The sequence below is a fragment of the Ornithorhynchus anatinus genome, chromosome 15 (genome assembly GCF_004115215.2).
Source record: "Ornithorhynchus anatinus isolate Pmale09 chromosome 15, mOrnAna1.pri.v4, whole genome shotgun sequence".
Classification (NCBI taxonomy): Eukaryota; Metazoa; Chordata; class Mammalia; order Monotremata; family Ornithorhynchidae; genus Ornithorhynchus; species Ornithorhynchus anatinus.
Genome location: NC_041742.1, coordinates 13,341,694 through 13,355,540, shown reverse-complemented (window position 1 = coordinate 13,355,540; position 13,847 = coordinate 13,341,694). Strand labels below are relative to the sequence as shown.

General features: G+C 45.3%; 1 protein-coding gene across 7 annotated transcripts in view; it reads left to right on the top strand.

The window, feature by feature from the left end:
* Positions 1–13,847, top strand: part of DMD (dystrophin) — a 660,617-nt gene that overhangs the window by 165,114 nt on the left and 481,656 nt on the right. For all 7 annotated transcript variants that reach the window (XM_039914163.1, XM_039914164.1, XM_039914160.1 and 4 more), the window contains exon 7: positions 3,817–3,935. In XM_039914163.1, the coding sequence (XP_039770097.1) occupies positions 3,817–3,935 (119 nt within the window). The remainder of the gene's footprint in view (positions 1–3,816; positions 3,936–13,847) is intronic.

Sequence of the window (13,847 nt, the reverse complement as noted above, 5' to 3'; positions counted from 1 at the left end):
CCAAATTAAAATGATATGACTCTGGCGTGCTCCACTGATGTAGTGCTGCTCAGTACATTTCCAAGCAGTAACATCGCAGCCCGGACCCCGCTCATTTCCAGAGCTCCGTGCAGAAGGGCTTCTCTCCGCTGGGGAAGAGGAGATTCTTTTTTAATTCGATCTTTGCCAAGAAGCCTAGAGTTTGGCCGACTCCTCAGTTGAGATGAATAAAGTCTAGTGAGCGACTAGTTAGAAGACAGGGAGGTGTGGGATGGAGCGGCGAGGAAGAGGAAGGGGAAGCTACTGAATGAGCCAGGTCCCAGAGGGAATCCAAGGAATGGCATCGGGGTGGCAGCCGGAGAGGACGGGTTTCAATGATGTTGGTATTTGTTAAGCGCTTACTACGTGCAGAGCACCGTTCTAAGCGCTGGGGTAGATACAGGGTAATCAGGTCGTCCCACGTGAGGCTCACAGTTAATCCCCATTTTCCAGATGAGGTCACTGAGGCACAGAGAAGTTAAGTGACTCGCCCACAGTCACACAGCTGACAAGTGGCAGAGCCGGGAGTCGAACCCATGACCTCTGACTCCGAAGCTCAGGCTCTTTCCGCTGAGCCACGCTGCTTCTCTAGCCACGCTGTCAGAGGTCGTGGGTTCTGATCCCGGCTCTGCCATTTGTCAGCTGTGTGACCTTGGGCAAGTCACTTAACTTCTCAGTGCCTCAGTTACCTCATCTGGAAAATGGGGATTAAGACTCTGAGCCCCACGGGGGACAACCTGATGACCCTGTGTCTGTCTACCCCAGCGCTTAGAACAGCGCTCAGCACATAGTAAGTGCTTAACGAATACCAAAATTATTATTATTCTGATTGATGCGAAAATCGTGTGGAGGATGGAGTGGGAGAATGAAACACAAGCATCCGCTTCTCTCGTCCAGAGCTAGCAGGGCTTCAGTGGGCTATGCGGAGGGATTCCCCGCAACCTGCCGAGGAAGCGATCAGAGCAGTGGGTGACAATTTTCATCCCTGAACTTGAACCTTATGCTCAGGGACAGACAACACAGCACCCTTAACCATCCCCTCTACCTCCTCGACTTTCTGTGGAGTTCCCCATCAAGAATTGCTAGTCCAGGAATTTATCTGTAAACATATGTTGTCCTTATGTTCGTGATAACCCAGCAGGACGTAGGTTCTAATCCCGGCTCCGCCACTTGTCCGCGGTGTGATCTTGGGCAAACCACTTAACCTCTCTGTGCCTCGGTAGCCTCATCTGTAAAATGGAGCCCCACGTGGGGCCTGAACTGTATCCAACATGATTAACTCGTATCTACCCCCGTGCTTAGAACAGTGCTTGGCCCATCGTAAGCGCTTAATAAATGTCATTAAAAACTATGAACACGCATCTCCTTAGTGCCCACTGGACAAGGAGCGTTTCCTTGTGTTCGTTTCAGTTCTGTCACTCCGAAGATCCGATGATTATCCCACTTGCTGGTGTCGCGGGGTGGAGCAACAGTTAGGTGCTTTCCGTGCCAGGCCTTCGTGAAATCAAATCGAAAACCGGGCCAGCCCTGAAAATAACCCCCGTGGCAGCACAGCAAAAGATCGTCTTGGCGTGGCCAACTGTTGGTTCTGCTTCAGTTTTCAACCTCGCTGTCAGCCGTGTGGCTAGCATCTCACCATCCTTGGCCTCCTCTCCGAGCACAGTGGGCAGCTAGATTGTAGTGTTTGACTCCTGCCTTTGGATTCTGGGGCCTAGTAGGAAGAAGGGCTAGCAGAGATAATTGAAATCCTCACATCATTCCGGAACCTAATTTTAGCCCATCATTTGTCAAGGGCAAAGCTGTTAAACAGAAATGAGAAAGGCCCGTTCTCAAGAAGCAGTCAAAGGGATATCTGGCATTAGGACCAATTCAGGGTTGTTTGGGATTTTGGTTGGCGGGGGGCGGCGGGGTTGGTGACTTTTTTTTTTTTGGTCGGGGACTTTGGTTTTCTTTCAGTTCATTTTGTGGAAATCTGTTTCGTGCAGCAGCGTGCTCATGTATGTTAGAGTTGAAATTGGCATAACGTCGAATGAAATTAGCTTGCTTAGTTTTGTTTGTGATTAAAGGTTTTTTCATGGCAATTACTCAAAATGAAGTTACAAGTCTATTCTCTCAAACTCAGAATAACCATACATTTCCATTTTAGATTTTTCATCTGGGTAAATCATGGTCTGCAATCACCAGTTTCTAAGTCCGATCCCCTTCCTTTACGTTTTGCACGTCTGTAAGTGAGAAACGATGTGACTTAGCGGAGAGAGTCCGGGCCTGAGAGTCAGAGGGCCCGGGTTCTAATCCCAGTTCTGCCACTTGCCTGCTGTGTGACCTCGGGAAAGTCACTTTACATCTCTGGGCCTCAGTTTCCTCATCTTTAGAATGGGATTCAATACCTGTCGTTCCTCTCACTTAGTTTGTGACCCCATAGCGGGCAGGGACCGTGCCTGCCCTCATTACCTCACATGTACCCCAGCATTTAGAGCGGTGCGGTGTTAGAGGTTTAACAGATTAGTAGTAATAGTATTATGAAATCAGTTTTTATTCTGGCCTGAAGACTTCACTTGAATAACAATGCTTAGCATTCTTGAATTATCTTTTCAAGTGGTGTTTGCTTTCGTAATGGCTTCAGATCACAATGGTAGCTTGGTATTTTTCCATAATTGGTAAGGAAGACGCTGTCTGAAATGCCCAAGATTTAAGTCTTGTCTTCAAACTCAGTCGGTACTTGGTTTGGACAGGAACAACGTTTTCATTTCATTTCTCTGAGTACGGAATGCTTTTTTGTTTCCCCTGACTCATATTCTCTCATGATTAAATTATTGTCCAGGCAGTGGTAGGAAACGTCTCCATATTGTAATCTCTTCGCACTTGTTATCAGAAAAACAGTTGGTTAAGAATTAACTCAACCTCAGCACTTGTTTGGTAAAATTCTGAAGCAGCACGGCCTAGTGCCCAGGGCTCATGAGTTCGAATCCCAGCTCTGCCACTTGTCGGCTGTATGACTGTGGGCAAGTCACTTCACTTCTCTGTGCCTCACTTCCCTCATCTGTAAAATGGGGATTAAGACTGCGAGCCCCACCTGGGACAACCTGATTCCCCTATGTCTACCCCAGCGCTTAGAACGGTGCTCGGCACATAGTAAGCGCTTAACAAATACCAACATTATTAGTGGATAGGGCTCGGGAGTCAGAAGGACCTGGGTTCTAATCCCAGCTCCGCCACACGACTGCTGTGTGACCTTGGGCAAGTCACTTTGCTTGTCTGTGCCTCAATTGCCTCATCTGTAAAATGGGCATTAAAACTGTGAGCCCTATGTGAGGCATGGACTGTGTCCAATCTGGATTAGCTTGTATCTACTCCAGCACTTCGAACGGTGCCTGGCACATTTTAAGCGCTGAACAGATACAAATAAAAAAAAAAATAAAGAAATTTCTGCCAATAAGTTGCTGTAGACGGTCTTTGCCCATCTGGTCCTCTTCTCCCTCCCATCCCAAAGGAAGACCCTTTTTGAGACTCCTGAATCCTTCCTCCAACAGAATGAAAACACTTTAGGGCCTTTCGATTTTAATAAAAATAAAATCAGGTTCAGGTGTCTAGCTCTAATTAGACATGGCAGAATTTCCAGGTAAAGGTAAGAGGATAGAAGGATGTATCCAGCCTATCCTTGAGTCTTCGGGTTCTTGCCGAAAATGTCAACCGTGACATTTTCCATCATCTGACAAGCCACCGCCCCCGGGCTGGTTGCCAAGCTTGCAGCGACTCCCGAGAGGATCCCACGTTCATCTGCTTTTGTGCTTGCCCTAGGCCGGACCTCTTCGATTGGAATAGCGTATCTGGCCAGAAGTCAGCGACCCAGAGACTGGACCATGCCTTCAACCTAGCCAAACAGCACTTGGGCATCGAGAAACTCCTTGACCCAGAAGGTTAGTGGAAAATACATGTCCCGTGACCCAAGAGGTTACACGGAGGTAGTAAGTACCGCAGAGCCATAGAGAAGTTCGTATAGTCCCTGAAATTCTATTCCCAGAGAGCAGCACAGGGTGTCACAATTTTAAAAATTGAGGGTTTTTTTTTTCATTACTGTTGTAGTGTGTGTATACGTGTGTGTGTGTGTGTGTCTTTGCCTTTCTGTATTTTATTCTCATTGTTGTTGAGGAGAAGCAAATTATCATTCATTTGTGTACCATCTGTATTTCAACTGGGATTAGGATTAATCTATGATTTTTGAGGTCAGTTTAATTTTGGTTTTTATAAAGGCCGGCCCCCAGATCATGTACATTTTCCTGAATACTAAAGTTTTTAATTTTTTTTAATAGATGCACCCCTCCCTCAGATGATTAATATTCCTCTTAAACTTGTAAAATGCACTGACTGGGAAATAGTTTATGCCCAATAACATTGATCGTGAGTCAAACCTAGTCCAGCCTATGAGGAAATATATTCAAGTCAAATTGCTTATGGTGTAAAATGCAGAGTTCTCCTTTTGTTGTAATTCTTAACTGTTGTCATTAAAAAATTATGCACTCCCCTTTTCTTCCTCACAGTTTAGAAGATTAGTAATTTAACATTTATGGTATTTTTCTTTCTCGTTTCCCAAGTACTGAATGAAATGTAAACCAGTGATTTCAGACAAGTCCAAACCCAATATTTACAGTAAAAATTAGAGCAGCAGGAAATTTGTTATAAAGCCCATTGAACCTATATGTGGCTCAGCTTCTCTGGAAAACAGACGCCTCTGAATTTGCAATGTCGGAATGCGGAGTTTTCAGCTCAGTTACATTTGGGTATTATATTCAATCTATCGATGGTATTTACTGAGCGCCTACCTTGTGCAGAGCACTGTGCTTGGGAAAGTACAGTCCAACAGTAAACAGTACCATTCCTTGCCCACAGCGAGCTTACAGTCTAGAATTATAGCCCAGCATGTTGAGAATAGGAGAAAACTCCAAGGAGCTGAAACTTTCATTCATTCAGTTGCATTTACTGAGTGCTTTCTTTGTGCAAAGCACTGTACTCAGCACTTTGCAGGGAACAATATAACAAAGAACAGACATATTCCCTGCCCACAAAGAGTTTACAGTCTAGATCCGAGCTTATGGTCTAAAGACTTCTGACCAGTTGTTTCGTGGCTCTCTACCACATCTCTCTTTCTTCCTGGTAGGTGTACAAAAATCAGTACCGGAAAATGTTTAAAATATAAGAAAAGGAGAAATGCCGTTGGCCCACAGACCGAGTGATATGTCATGGAGGAACAGCGTGATTGTCTGTGAATGGGTCTTCTCTTCCCTTTTCTTCCCCACCCTTAACTCCCTTACGATGAACCCATGATAGAACTCTCCTCCAGGAATGTAGACATACCTCTGTTTCATTAATTGATGTTCGAAGCCTGCACGCCTTCCTGGGGAACTCATTCACCGTGGGATCACGTTTTCAGTAGTGCTTTTCAGACAACTATGAACGAATCGTGTACCGTAAAAATTCGAGCAGCAGGAAATTTGGTATATAGCACATTGAGCCCCACATCTTCCAGCTTCACTGGCTACTCCAGGGGCTGATGGGTTTGCTCGCCAACAGCCTTGGGAGTCCAGCTCTTCATGAGGAGTAGCCACATTACTTTCAATCCCTGGCTTGAAGAAGATAGGAGATACACTTCCCCTAATTGCAGGGATTAGGAAATTTATGGTCCCAGAGCACCCTTTTTTTTAGCGGAATTTCTAAGTGATAGCTGTATATCAAACACTGTTTTAAGCGCTGGGGTAGATGGAAGATCATCAGGTTGGACATGGTCCCTGCCAATCAGTCAAGCAGTTGTATTTATTGAGAGCATACTGTGTTCAGGTCCCTGCACAAAACACTGGGGAGAGTACGACGCAACAGTAGAACAGACGCATTCCCTGCCCGCGACGAGCTCCCACGTGGGCTCACAGTCCAGGTAGGATGGAAAACAGGTTTTTAATCTCCATTTTACTCTTAAAGAATCTGAGGCACATCAGAGCTGAGTTGCTTGCCCGTGGACACACAGCAAGCAATCGGCTGGAAAGGGATCAGAACCCAGATCCTTTGGCTCCCGGGACTGGCTCTTTTCGCTAGGCCGTGCCGCTTCTCACCCGTAACGTTGTAATCAGTGAACAAAAAACCCTCTTCCACCGAGTCCAGTTGGGGAAAGGGAAAGAGTCCTGGCAGGCAAACATTCACCCTCTCAAGAATACTCAGAATTTGGAAAGAAAATTCCCAGTTTTCTAGGATTTAAAAGACTCTTCTCATCCTACTAAATCAAGGTTGTTTCTCCGTCGCCCTCACAGCATGATCTAGGAGGCGCTGAACTAGATGAATAATTCAGAGGACATTTAAAGGAATGGAAGTTTAAGAAAAAAGAAAGAATTTATATTAGAAACTGAAGGGCTGGGTGTGTAAATAAACAAATCCCTTCATCTTTATAGAGCAAAATTTTATGTGCGTGTCTAAACATCCAAATTCCAAAGAAGTCAGATAGCTTATGGAGATAAACAGAAATGCGTTTGGTACATTCTACATAGAACAGGAGAGAAGTTCAGAAAGAGATGCAAAAATTTCATTTCTACTGAGAGGTGAAATATGGACAGATTGGGAATTGTGCATCTATAAATTCTGGAATCACTTAACAATTCTGTGCAAGTTAGTTAACCTTTTTCTGCCTCCTGCTCCTCATTTACCAAGTAAACCTGAAGTCCTAAATCCCCTTTTAAATATCGGATAAGAAGGTGACTGAGGCCTTTGCAAAATATAAAAGGGCTGGAAGCGATTATTCGATGAAATGTGGCCACGTCTCGAGTCCTTAAAGCTCCGCAAGCGGCGGACACTCAATAACGTATATTAGTAGCTGAGACTATAAAAATAAAATAATGCAGCTCATCAAAAGCAAAGCTCCATTTCTGAAACTGACATCCACCTATATAAGGCTATCTAATTCATATAGACCGGTGTCTTAACTAAAATGTCTGGTTTTTGCAGCATTATAAAACCGGGCCTAGGGAAAAAGAATGTATCCACACCCTCCTTGCAGTCATTGATTTTTGACTGGCAAGTGCTGGCAAGGGTGAAATCGAGACCCTCAACTTGGATTTGCAAATTAGCGAGACGGTAGATCAGTAGAGCAGAGTCCTGGGAGGTTTTTAACTCTGGCCAAAAGGAGAATATATAGTAATATAAATGTTGAACTTTGCCTTTGAAGACATATTTAGCATTATGTAAAACACATTGAATGGCTCGAGAAGTCAAGATGCTAACCGAATCGTTTTTTTCGCACTCCCCCTAGAACTTAGTATAACACTGTGCGCATAGTAAGTGCTCACATGACTATTGAATATGAACGTAAAAGTATAGAGAGGGATCCCTGAAGGTATTTAATTTTCGTCTTAGTATTTCATGATATACTGTGATTCTTTAAATCGTATCAATTGTCTCTCCTGGGTCCGCAGCAAACCCTTCACACACGTTCTCACACATTTTTTTAAAATGGTACTAAGCACTTACTACATTGCAGGCACTGTATTAAGCACCGAGGTAGGTACAGGCTAACAAGCTGGATACAGTCCATGTCCTATATGGTGCTCACGTCTTTAATTCCCATTTTACAGTTGAAGTAACTGAGGCACAGAGAAGTAGAGTGACTTGTTCGAGGTCACACAGCAGACACGTGGCAGAGCCTGGTTAAAAGAAAAAGTTTCCCCGACTCCCAGACCCCTGCTCTTTCCAAGAGCTCACGCTGCTTCCCTCAAATATCCAGACTTAATTTGAGAACCTCAAGGAGATTGCGTTCACTGCGCCTCATTACCTCACAAGGCCGAGTGTGGTATTATGCTCTTTCCAAAATGACACACGGATCTCTCTTTAATTTATAAGCAAGCTTTGTGTTTGGCTTTCTCCGTCACATCTTCTTAGACGTGGATATCTCTGCCAGTGAGGTGGTTTTCAAATACAAAGTTCAGATTTGTGTATATGTACCTAGCATGTAAGCTCAAAGGAGAGAGTGAAAAAAAAAATCCAGTTTGTAATGAATGTTTAAAGACAAACCAAGCCTTTTGAGGATCTGGTGTCGGTTTTTTTTGATACTGGTGTTTACCATCAGCTCCCTGTCGTAGGCTTGGTTCTGTCATAATGTAGGTGAGGTCACTGTGCATTCGGTCCAGGCTGCTGTTGAGAATTGCGAGAATGCTTGCAGGGAAGCGGTGTTGTCTAGTGGGTAGATACGGCCCTGGGAGTCAGAAGGACCTGGTTTCTAATTCCAGCTCTGCCACTTGTCTGCTTTGTGACCTTGGGCAAGTCACATCACTTCTTTGTGCCTCAGTTCCTTCACCCATAAAATGGACATTAGGACTGTGAGACCCATGTGGGACAAAGATTGTGTCCAAGCCGATTTACCTGTATCCACCTCAACGCTTAGTACAGTGGTTGGCACGGAGTAAGTGCAGAACAAATATCACTGCGATCATTTTATTATTATTGTTGTTGCTATTATTAATGGTGACGGTGGACTTCCCCGCCTCCTCCTATGTTGACCCGAAGGGGATGGTGGGCAGGTTGAAGGTGATATCTCCCAGCTTGATGTCCAACACGCTTCCCTAATGGCCTGCTGTTTATCAGAGAAACAGCGTGGCGCAGTGGAAGGAGACCGGGCTTGGGAGTCTGAGGTCATGGGTTCGAATGCCGGCTCCGTCACTTGTCAGCTGCATGACTTTAGGCAAGTCGCTTAACTTCTCTGTGCCACAGTTACCTCATCTGTGGCTCAGTGGAAAGAGCACAGGCTTTGGAGTCAGAGGTCATGAGTTCAAATCCCAGCTCTGCCACTTGTCAGCTGTGTGACTGTGGGCAAGTCACAACTTCTCTGGGCCTCAGTTCCCTCATCTGTAAAATGGGGATGAAGACTGTGAGCCCCACGTGGGACAACCTGATTCCCCTGTGTTTACCCCAGCGCTTAGAACAGTGCTGTGCACATAGTAAGCGCTTAACAAATACCAACATTATTATTATTATTATTATTATTATTATTATTACCCCAGCGCTTAGAACAGTGCTCTGCACACAGTAAATGCTTAACAAATACCAACATTATTATTATTATTATTATCTATAAAATGGAGATCAAGACTGTGAGCCCCACGTGAGACAACCTGATCACCTTGTATCCCCACCCCCACCCCCGAGCTTAGAACAGTGTTTTGCATATAGTAAGCGCTTAACAAATGCTGCCATTACTATTATTATTGTTATTATTAGAAGGAAGGCCATACTAAACAAAGGACCAGTCACACATGGAAATACCTTGGCTTTGTTCTTTAGTCTCACCTTCTCCCTTAGACTGTGAGCCTCGAGAGGGACAGAGATAATTGTGTCTGGTCTTTTATCTATCCTAGTGCTGACTACAGAGCTTGACACAGTCGGTACTTAAGAAATACCACTGTCCTTGCTCTTATGATCATTTTTAGTAGTAGCCTTAATAATAATAATAATAATAATTGTGGCATTTATTAAGCACTTACTATTTGCCAAGCCCTATACTAAATGCTGGAATAGATATAAGGTAATCAGATCCCAAATGGGACTCACAGTCTAAGAGAAACAGCTTGGCCTAGTGGAAGGAGGATGGGCTTGGGAGTCGAGAGGACCTGGGTTCGATCCCTGCCTCTGCCACTTGTCTGCTGTGTGACCTTGGACAAGTCCCTTTACTTCTCTGTGGCCTCAGTTACCCCCTCTGTAAAATAGGGATTAAGAATGTGAGCCCTATGTGGGACAGGGACTGTGTCTGCCCTGCTTATCTGGCCCGATTATCTTTTCTCTACCCAAGCACTTAATAGAGTTCCTAGCATATAGTAAACATTCATCTCTTGCCTATATGCTCATTGTAGGCCGGGAGTAAGTCTCTTTATTTTTGTAGTTATAGTGTACTTTCTCAAGTGCTTGATTCAGTGCTTTGCACACAGTGAGCACTCAGTGTGATTGAATGAATGAACAAATACCACAATTATTGCTCATTATTAGGAGGGAGAGCAGATAGTTAATCCCATTTTACCAATGAGGGAGCTGAGGTCCAGAGGAGTGAAGTGACTTGCCCAAAGTTATGCAGCAAAGTGGTAGAGCCAGGTTAGAACCCAGGTCCTCTGGCTCCCAGGCCTGATTCTCTCCACTAGGCCATGGTATTTCCTCAATTCTGCACCCTCACATTTGAGAATCTATCACAGACCTCAGTTAATGATAACTGTTAGAATTTATGAAATCCTGGAGCCTTTGGGGAGCCTATTCTGTCCTAAATCCACTCCAGTACATGCATGTTTTAAGAGTTTTATTGATGTGATGGATTCTTTTTGACTTAGAGTCACTTTGGTTCCTTTTCCTGGGTCTCCCACAACAAAAAGCTTGAGACTCTTGGAAGGCAAGGTGAGGACTAGGTAATTCTTTGAGAGATAGAGGGTGTGCCTTCAGCCTGCCGCTTTCAACACCAGGGGCTGCTTTCCCTCAGTTTTTTTTTTCTTTTTTAATGGTGTCTGTTAAGCACTTACTATGTGCCAGGCTCTGTCCCAAGGGCTGGGGTAGATAGACGATAATCAGGTTGGACACGGCCCATATCCCACTCGGGCTCGTAGCTTTAATCCCCACCTTACTGATGAAGGAACTGGGGCACAGAGAAGTGGAGCGATTTGCCCAAGGGCACATAGCAGACAAGTGGTAGAGCCAAGATTAGAACCCATCTCTCCCTTCTTGCACATGGCTGACGGCCAAGTCTCCTGAAACCGGTCAACCTCTTGGGGCCTCGTGCTGCTTTGGGGGTTTCTTTAGGGCTCCTTGGGGGGCCATTTTCGTCTTAAACCTCCTGAAGCAGTGACAGTGTCCCTTCCAATCAATCAATAATAGCCATATTTACTGAGCGTTTACAATGTACAGAGCACTGTACTAATTGCTTGGAAGAGCACAGTGTAATAGAGGTAGGAGACACATTCCCTGCCCACTATGAGCTCACAATCTCTTGTCTCCCCTGTCTTCTGTGCTCCTCAAACTCAGGTCCTGACTGCCTTTAATGCTAGAGATTGACTGTGTTTATTGGGAATAAAAATGAAACTTGAACCCCACCTTTATGGATGAAATTGATATATGGGCCTTGAGCTGGTTCTGTAGCATTTCACCATCTTTCTCTGAGGCCAAATCTTGAGGCCGAATTTTACCTGTCCGTGCACATGGTTGTGATTATATGTAACGTGATAAAAACTCTGAAGGAGAGACCACTGTGTTCAGGGGCTGTCGCCCAGAGGATGGGCATGGATTATTTGGGCTTCAACAAAAAGATGACACAAATACTTTCTTTCCAACTGTGTAGATTGCTTTAGGAATATTTTTAGGGCATAATGAGTAGCCTATAAAATATACAAGATGATTTTTTTTCACAGTTGAGTTCTTTCGGCGAGTGAGGGCTCATAGGCCATAAAATTATGTTTGTATTAGTTCAAGGTTTGTTGGACATTTTGAAAATTAGAGCAAGACGCCATATGGAGTAAAGAACTTTGGAAAAACTTTTCACATGACTGAAGTGAAGAAGACGATTTGAAAATGGAGGCCGGAGGGTCAGTCGACGGACCGATTAGTAAAGACTTTCTGTGTCGCCTTTTCACTTGGAGCTGTACTCCTTAGGCATTTGGATTTTTACCGCAGACCCAATCTTAGAGGATTTATATGTCTGTCTGTATACTCTGCCCTTGCCCGTCTCTGTAATTTATTTTAACATGTCACCCCCTCTAGACCGAGGCTACCAACTCCTTTGTACTATATTCATTCATTCATTCAATAGTATTTATTGAGTGCTTACTATGTGCAGAGCACTGTACTAAGCGCTTGGAATGAACAGGTCGGCAACAGATAGAGACAGTCCCTGCCGTTTGACGGGCTTACGGTCTAATCGGGGGAGACGGACAGACAAGAACAATGGCAATAAATAGAGTCGAGGGGAAGAACATCTCGTAAAAACAATGGCAACTAAATAGAATCAAGCCCAAGGGCTCAATCCAGTACTCCACACACATTACATGTTCAGTAAATACTACTGATTGATTGACTCACCGTTGATGGAGTTTCAAAGTGCATAAAAGGGTACAGATCAAAGTGATTAGATGAGGAAGGAGGGAGAGGAAATGAGGGATTAATCGGGGAAGGCTTTTTGGAGGGGTTGTGATTTGGGGAGGGCTTTGAAAGTGGGGAGAGAGACGGTCCCTCGGATATGAAGGGGGATGGGGTTCCAGGCCAAAAGGAGGATGTGGGCAGAGTGTCGGTGGCGAGGCAAATGCTGTTGAGGGATAGCCAATAGGTTTGCTTGTGAGGAAAGAGGTGTGTCGGTTGGGATGCAGAAGGAAATCAACAAGGTATACGGTGACTGAGCGCCTTAAAGTTTATGTTAAGGAGTTTGATTTAGAGATGGATAATAATAAAAATAATAATGATTGCGGTATTTGTTACGGGCTCACTATATGGCAGGCACTGTACTAAGCGTTGTGGTGGATACAAGCCAATTGGGTTGGACGTAGACCCTGTCTCACATGGGGCTCCCAGTCTTAATCCCCCATTTTACAGATGCGGTAACCGAGCCGTGAAGAAGTTGAGTGATTTGCCCAAGGTCAGTCAGCAGTCAGGCGGCAGAGCTGGGATTAGAACCTGAGTCCTTCTGATTCCCCGGCCTGGAATCAACCCAAAATACCATGCTGCTTTCCCTGAGAGATGGACGGGCAGCCATTGCAGCTTTTTGAGGAGTGAGGACACTTGGACAGAACGTTTTTCTAGAATTAATTGGGACTGAAGAGGGAAGAGGCTGTAAGCAGGGCGATTAGTGAGGAGGTTGGTAGGGTAGTCAAGGCGGGATAAGATAAGCGCTTGGATTAGCATGGTGACAGCTTGGATGGAGAAGGAGAAGATTCTAGAGATGTAATAGGAGAACTGACATGGTTTCTAGGTAGACTCAATATGCAGGTTGAATCAGAGACAGGAGTCGGAGATAATGCCAAGGTTATGGACGGGCTTGTGAGACAAGGAGGATTGTAGTGTATTCTACAGCGATTGAGAACTCTTCGGTTGGACTGGGTTTAATTGGGAAGAGGAGGAGTTCTGTTCTGGCCAATTCAATTTGGAGGTGTCAGCGGGACATGCAAGGAAAGATGGCTTGAAGGCAGGAGGGAATGCAAAACTGCAGGGGAGTAGTGAGGTACAGTTGGAAACCATCTGCACAGTGATGGTAGTTGAAGCCGTGGGAAGGATGAATTCTCGAAGGGAGTGGGTGTAGATGGAGATTAGGAGGGGACCCGGAACTGAGTCTTGAGAGACTCCCCCTGTTAGAGGGTGGGAGGCAGAGGAGGAGCCCACGAAAGAGATTGAGGAAGAGCAGCCAGAGAGAGAGGGGGAGAACCAGGAGAAGACAACGTCAGTGAATCTGAGTCTACATCGTGTTTCCGGGAGAAAGGGGGGGTCCACGGTGTCAAAAGCAGCAGAAGGGTCGAGGAGGAATAGGATGGAGTAGAGGCAAGTGGATTGGATCAGGAGGTTACTGGCGACCTCAGAGAAGGGAACTAAAGACGTTTGGGGCGACATTATGAGACGGAGAAGAGGGAGGGGTAGCGACTGGGGCTGGTGGTGATGAGAATGGTGAACAAACGCCGTCGTGGCTTCCCGCGGTTCCACCCTGACCAGGACCAAGATTCCAGGTCAGGAACAAGCCCGGCCAGTGGAACTCGTGTGGGATGTCACTGAGCGGGCGTCAGGAGTGCTCAAGAATCTGAAGGTCCTTATTCCTGCCCCTGGTCTTGTGTTCCTTTCTCCTCCAGGTT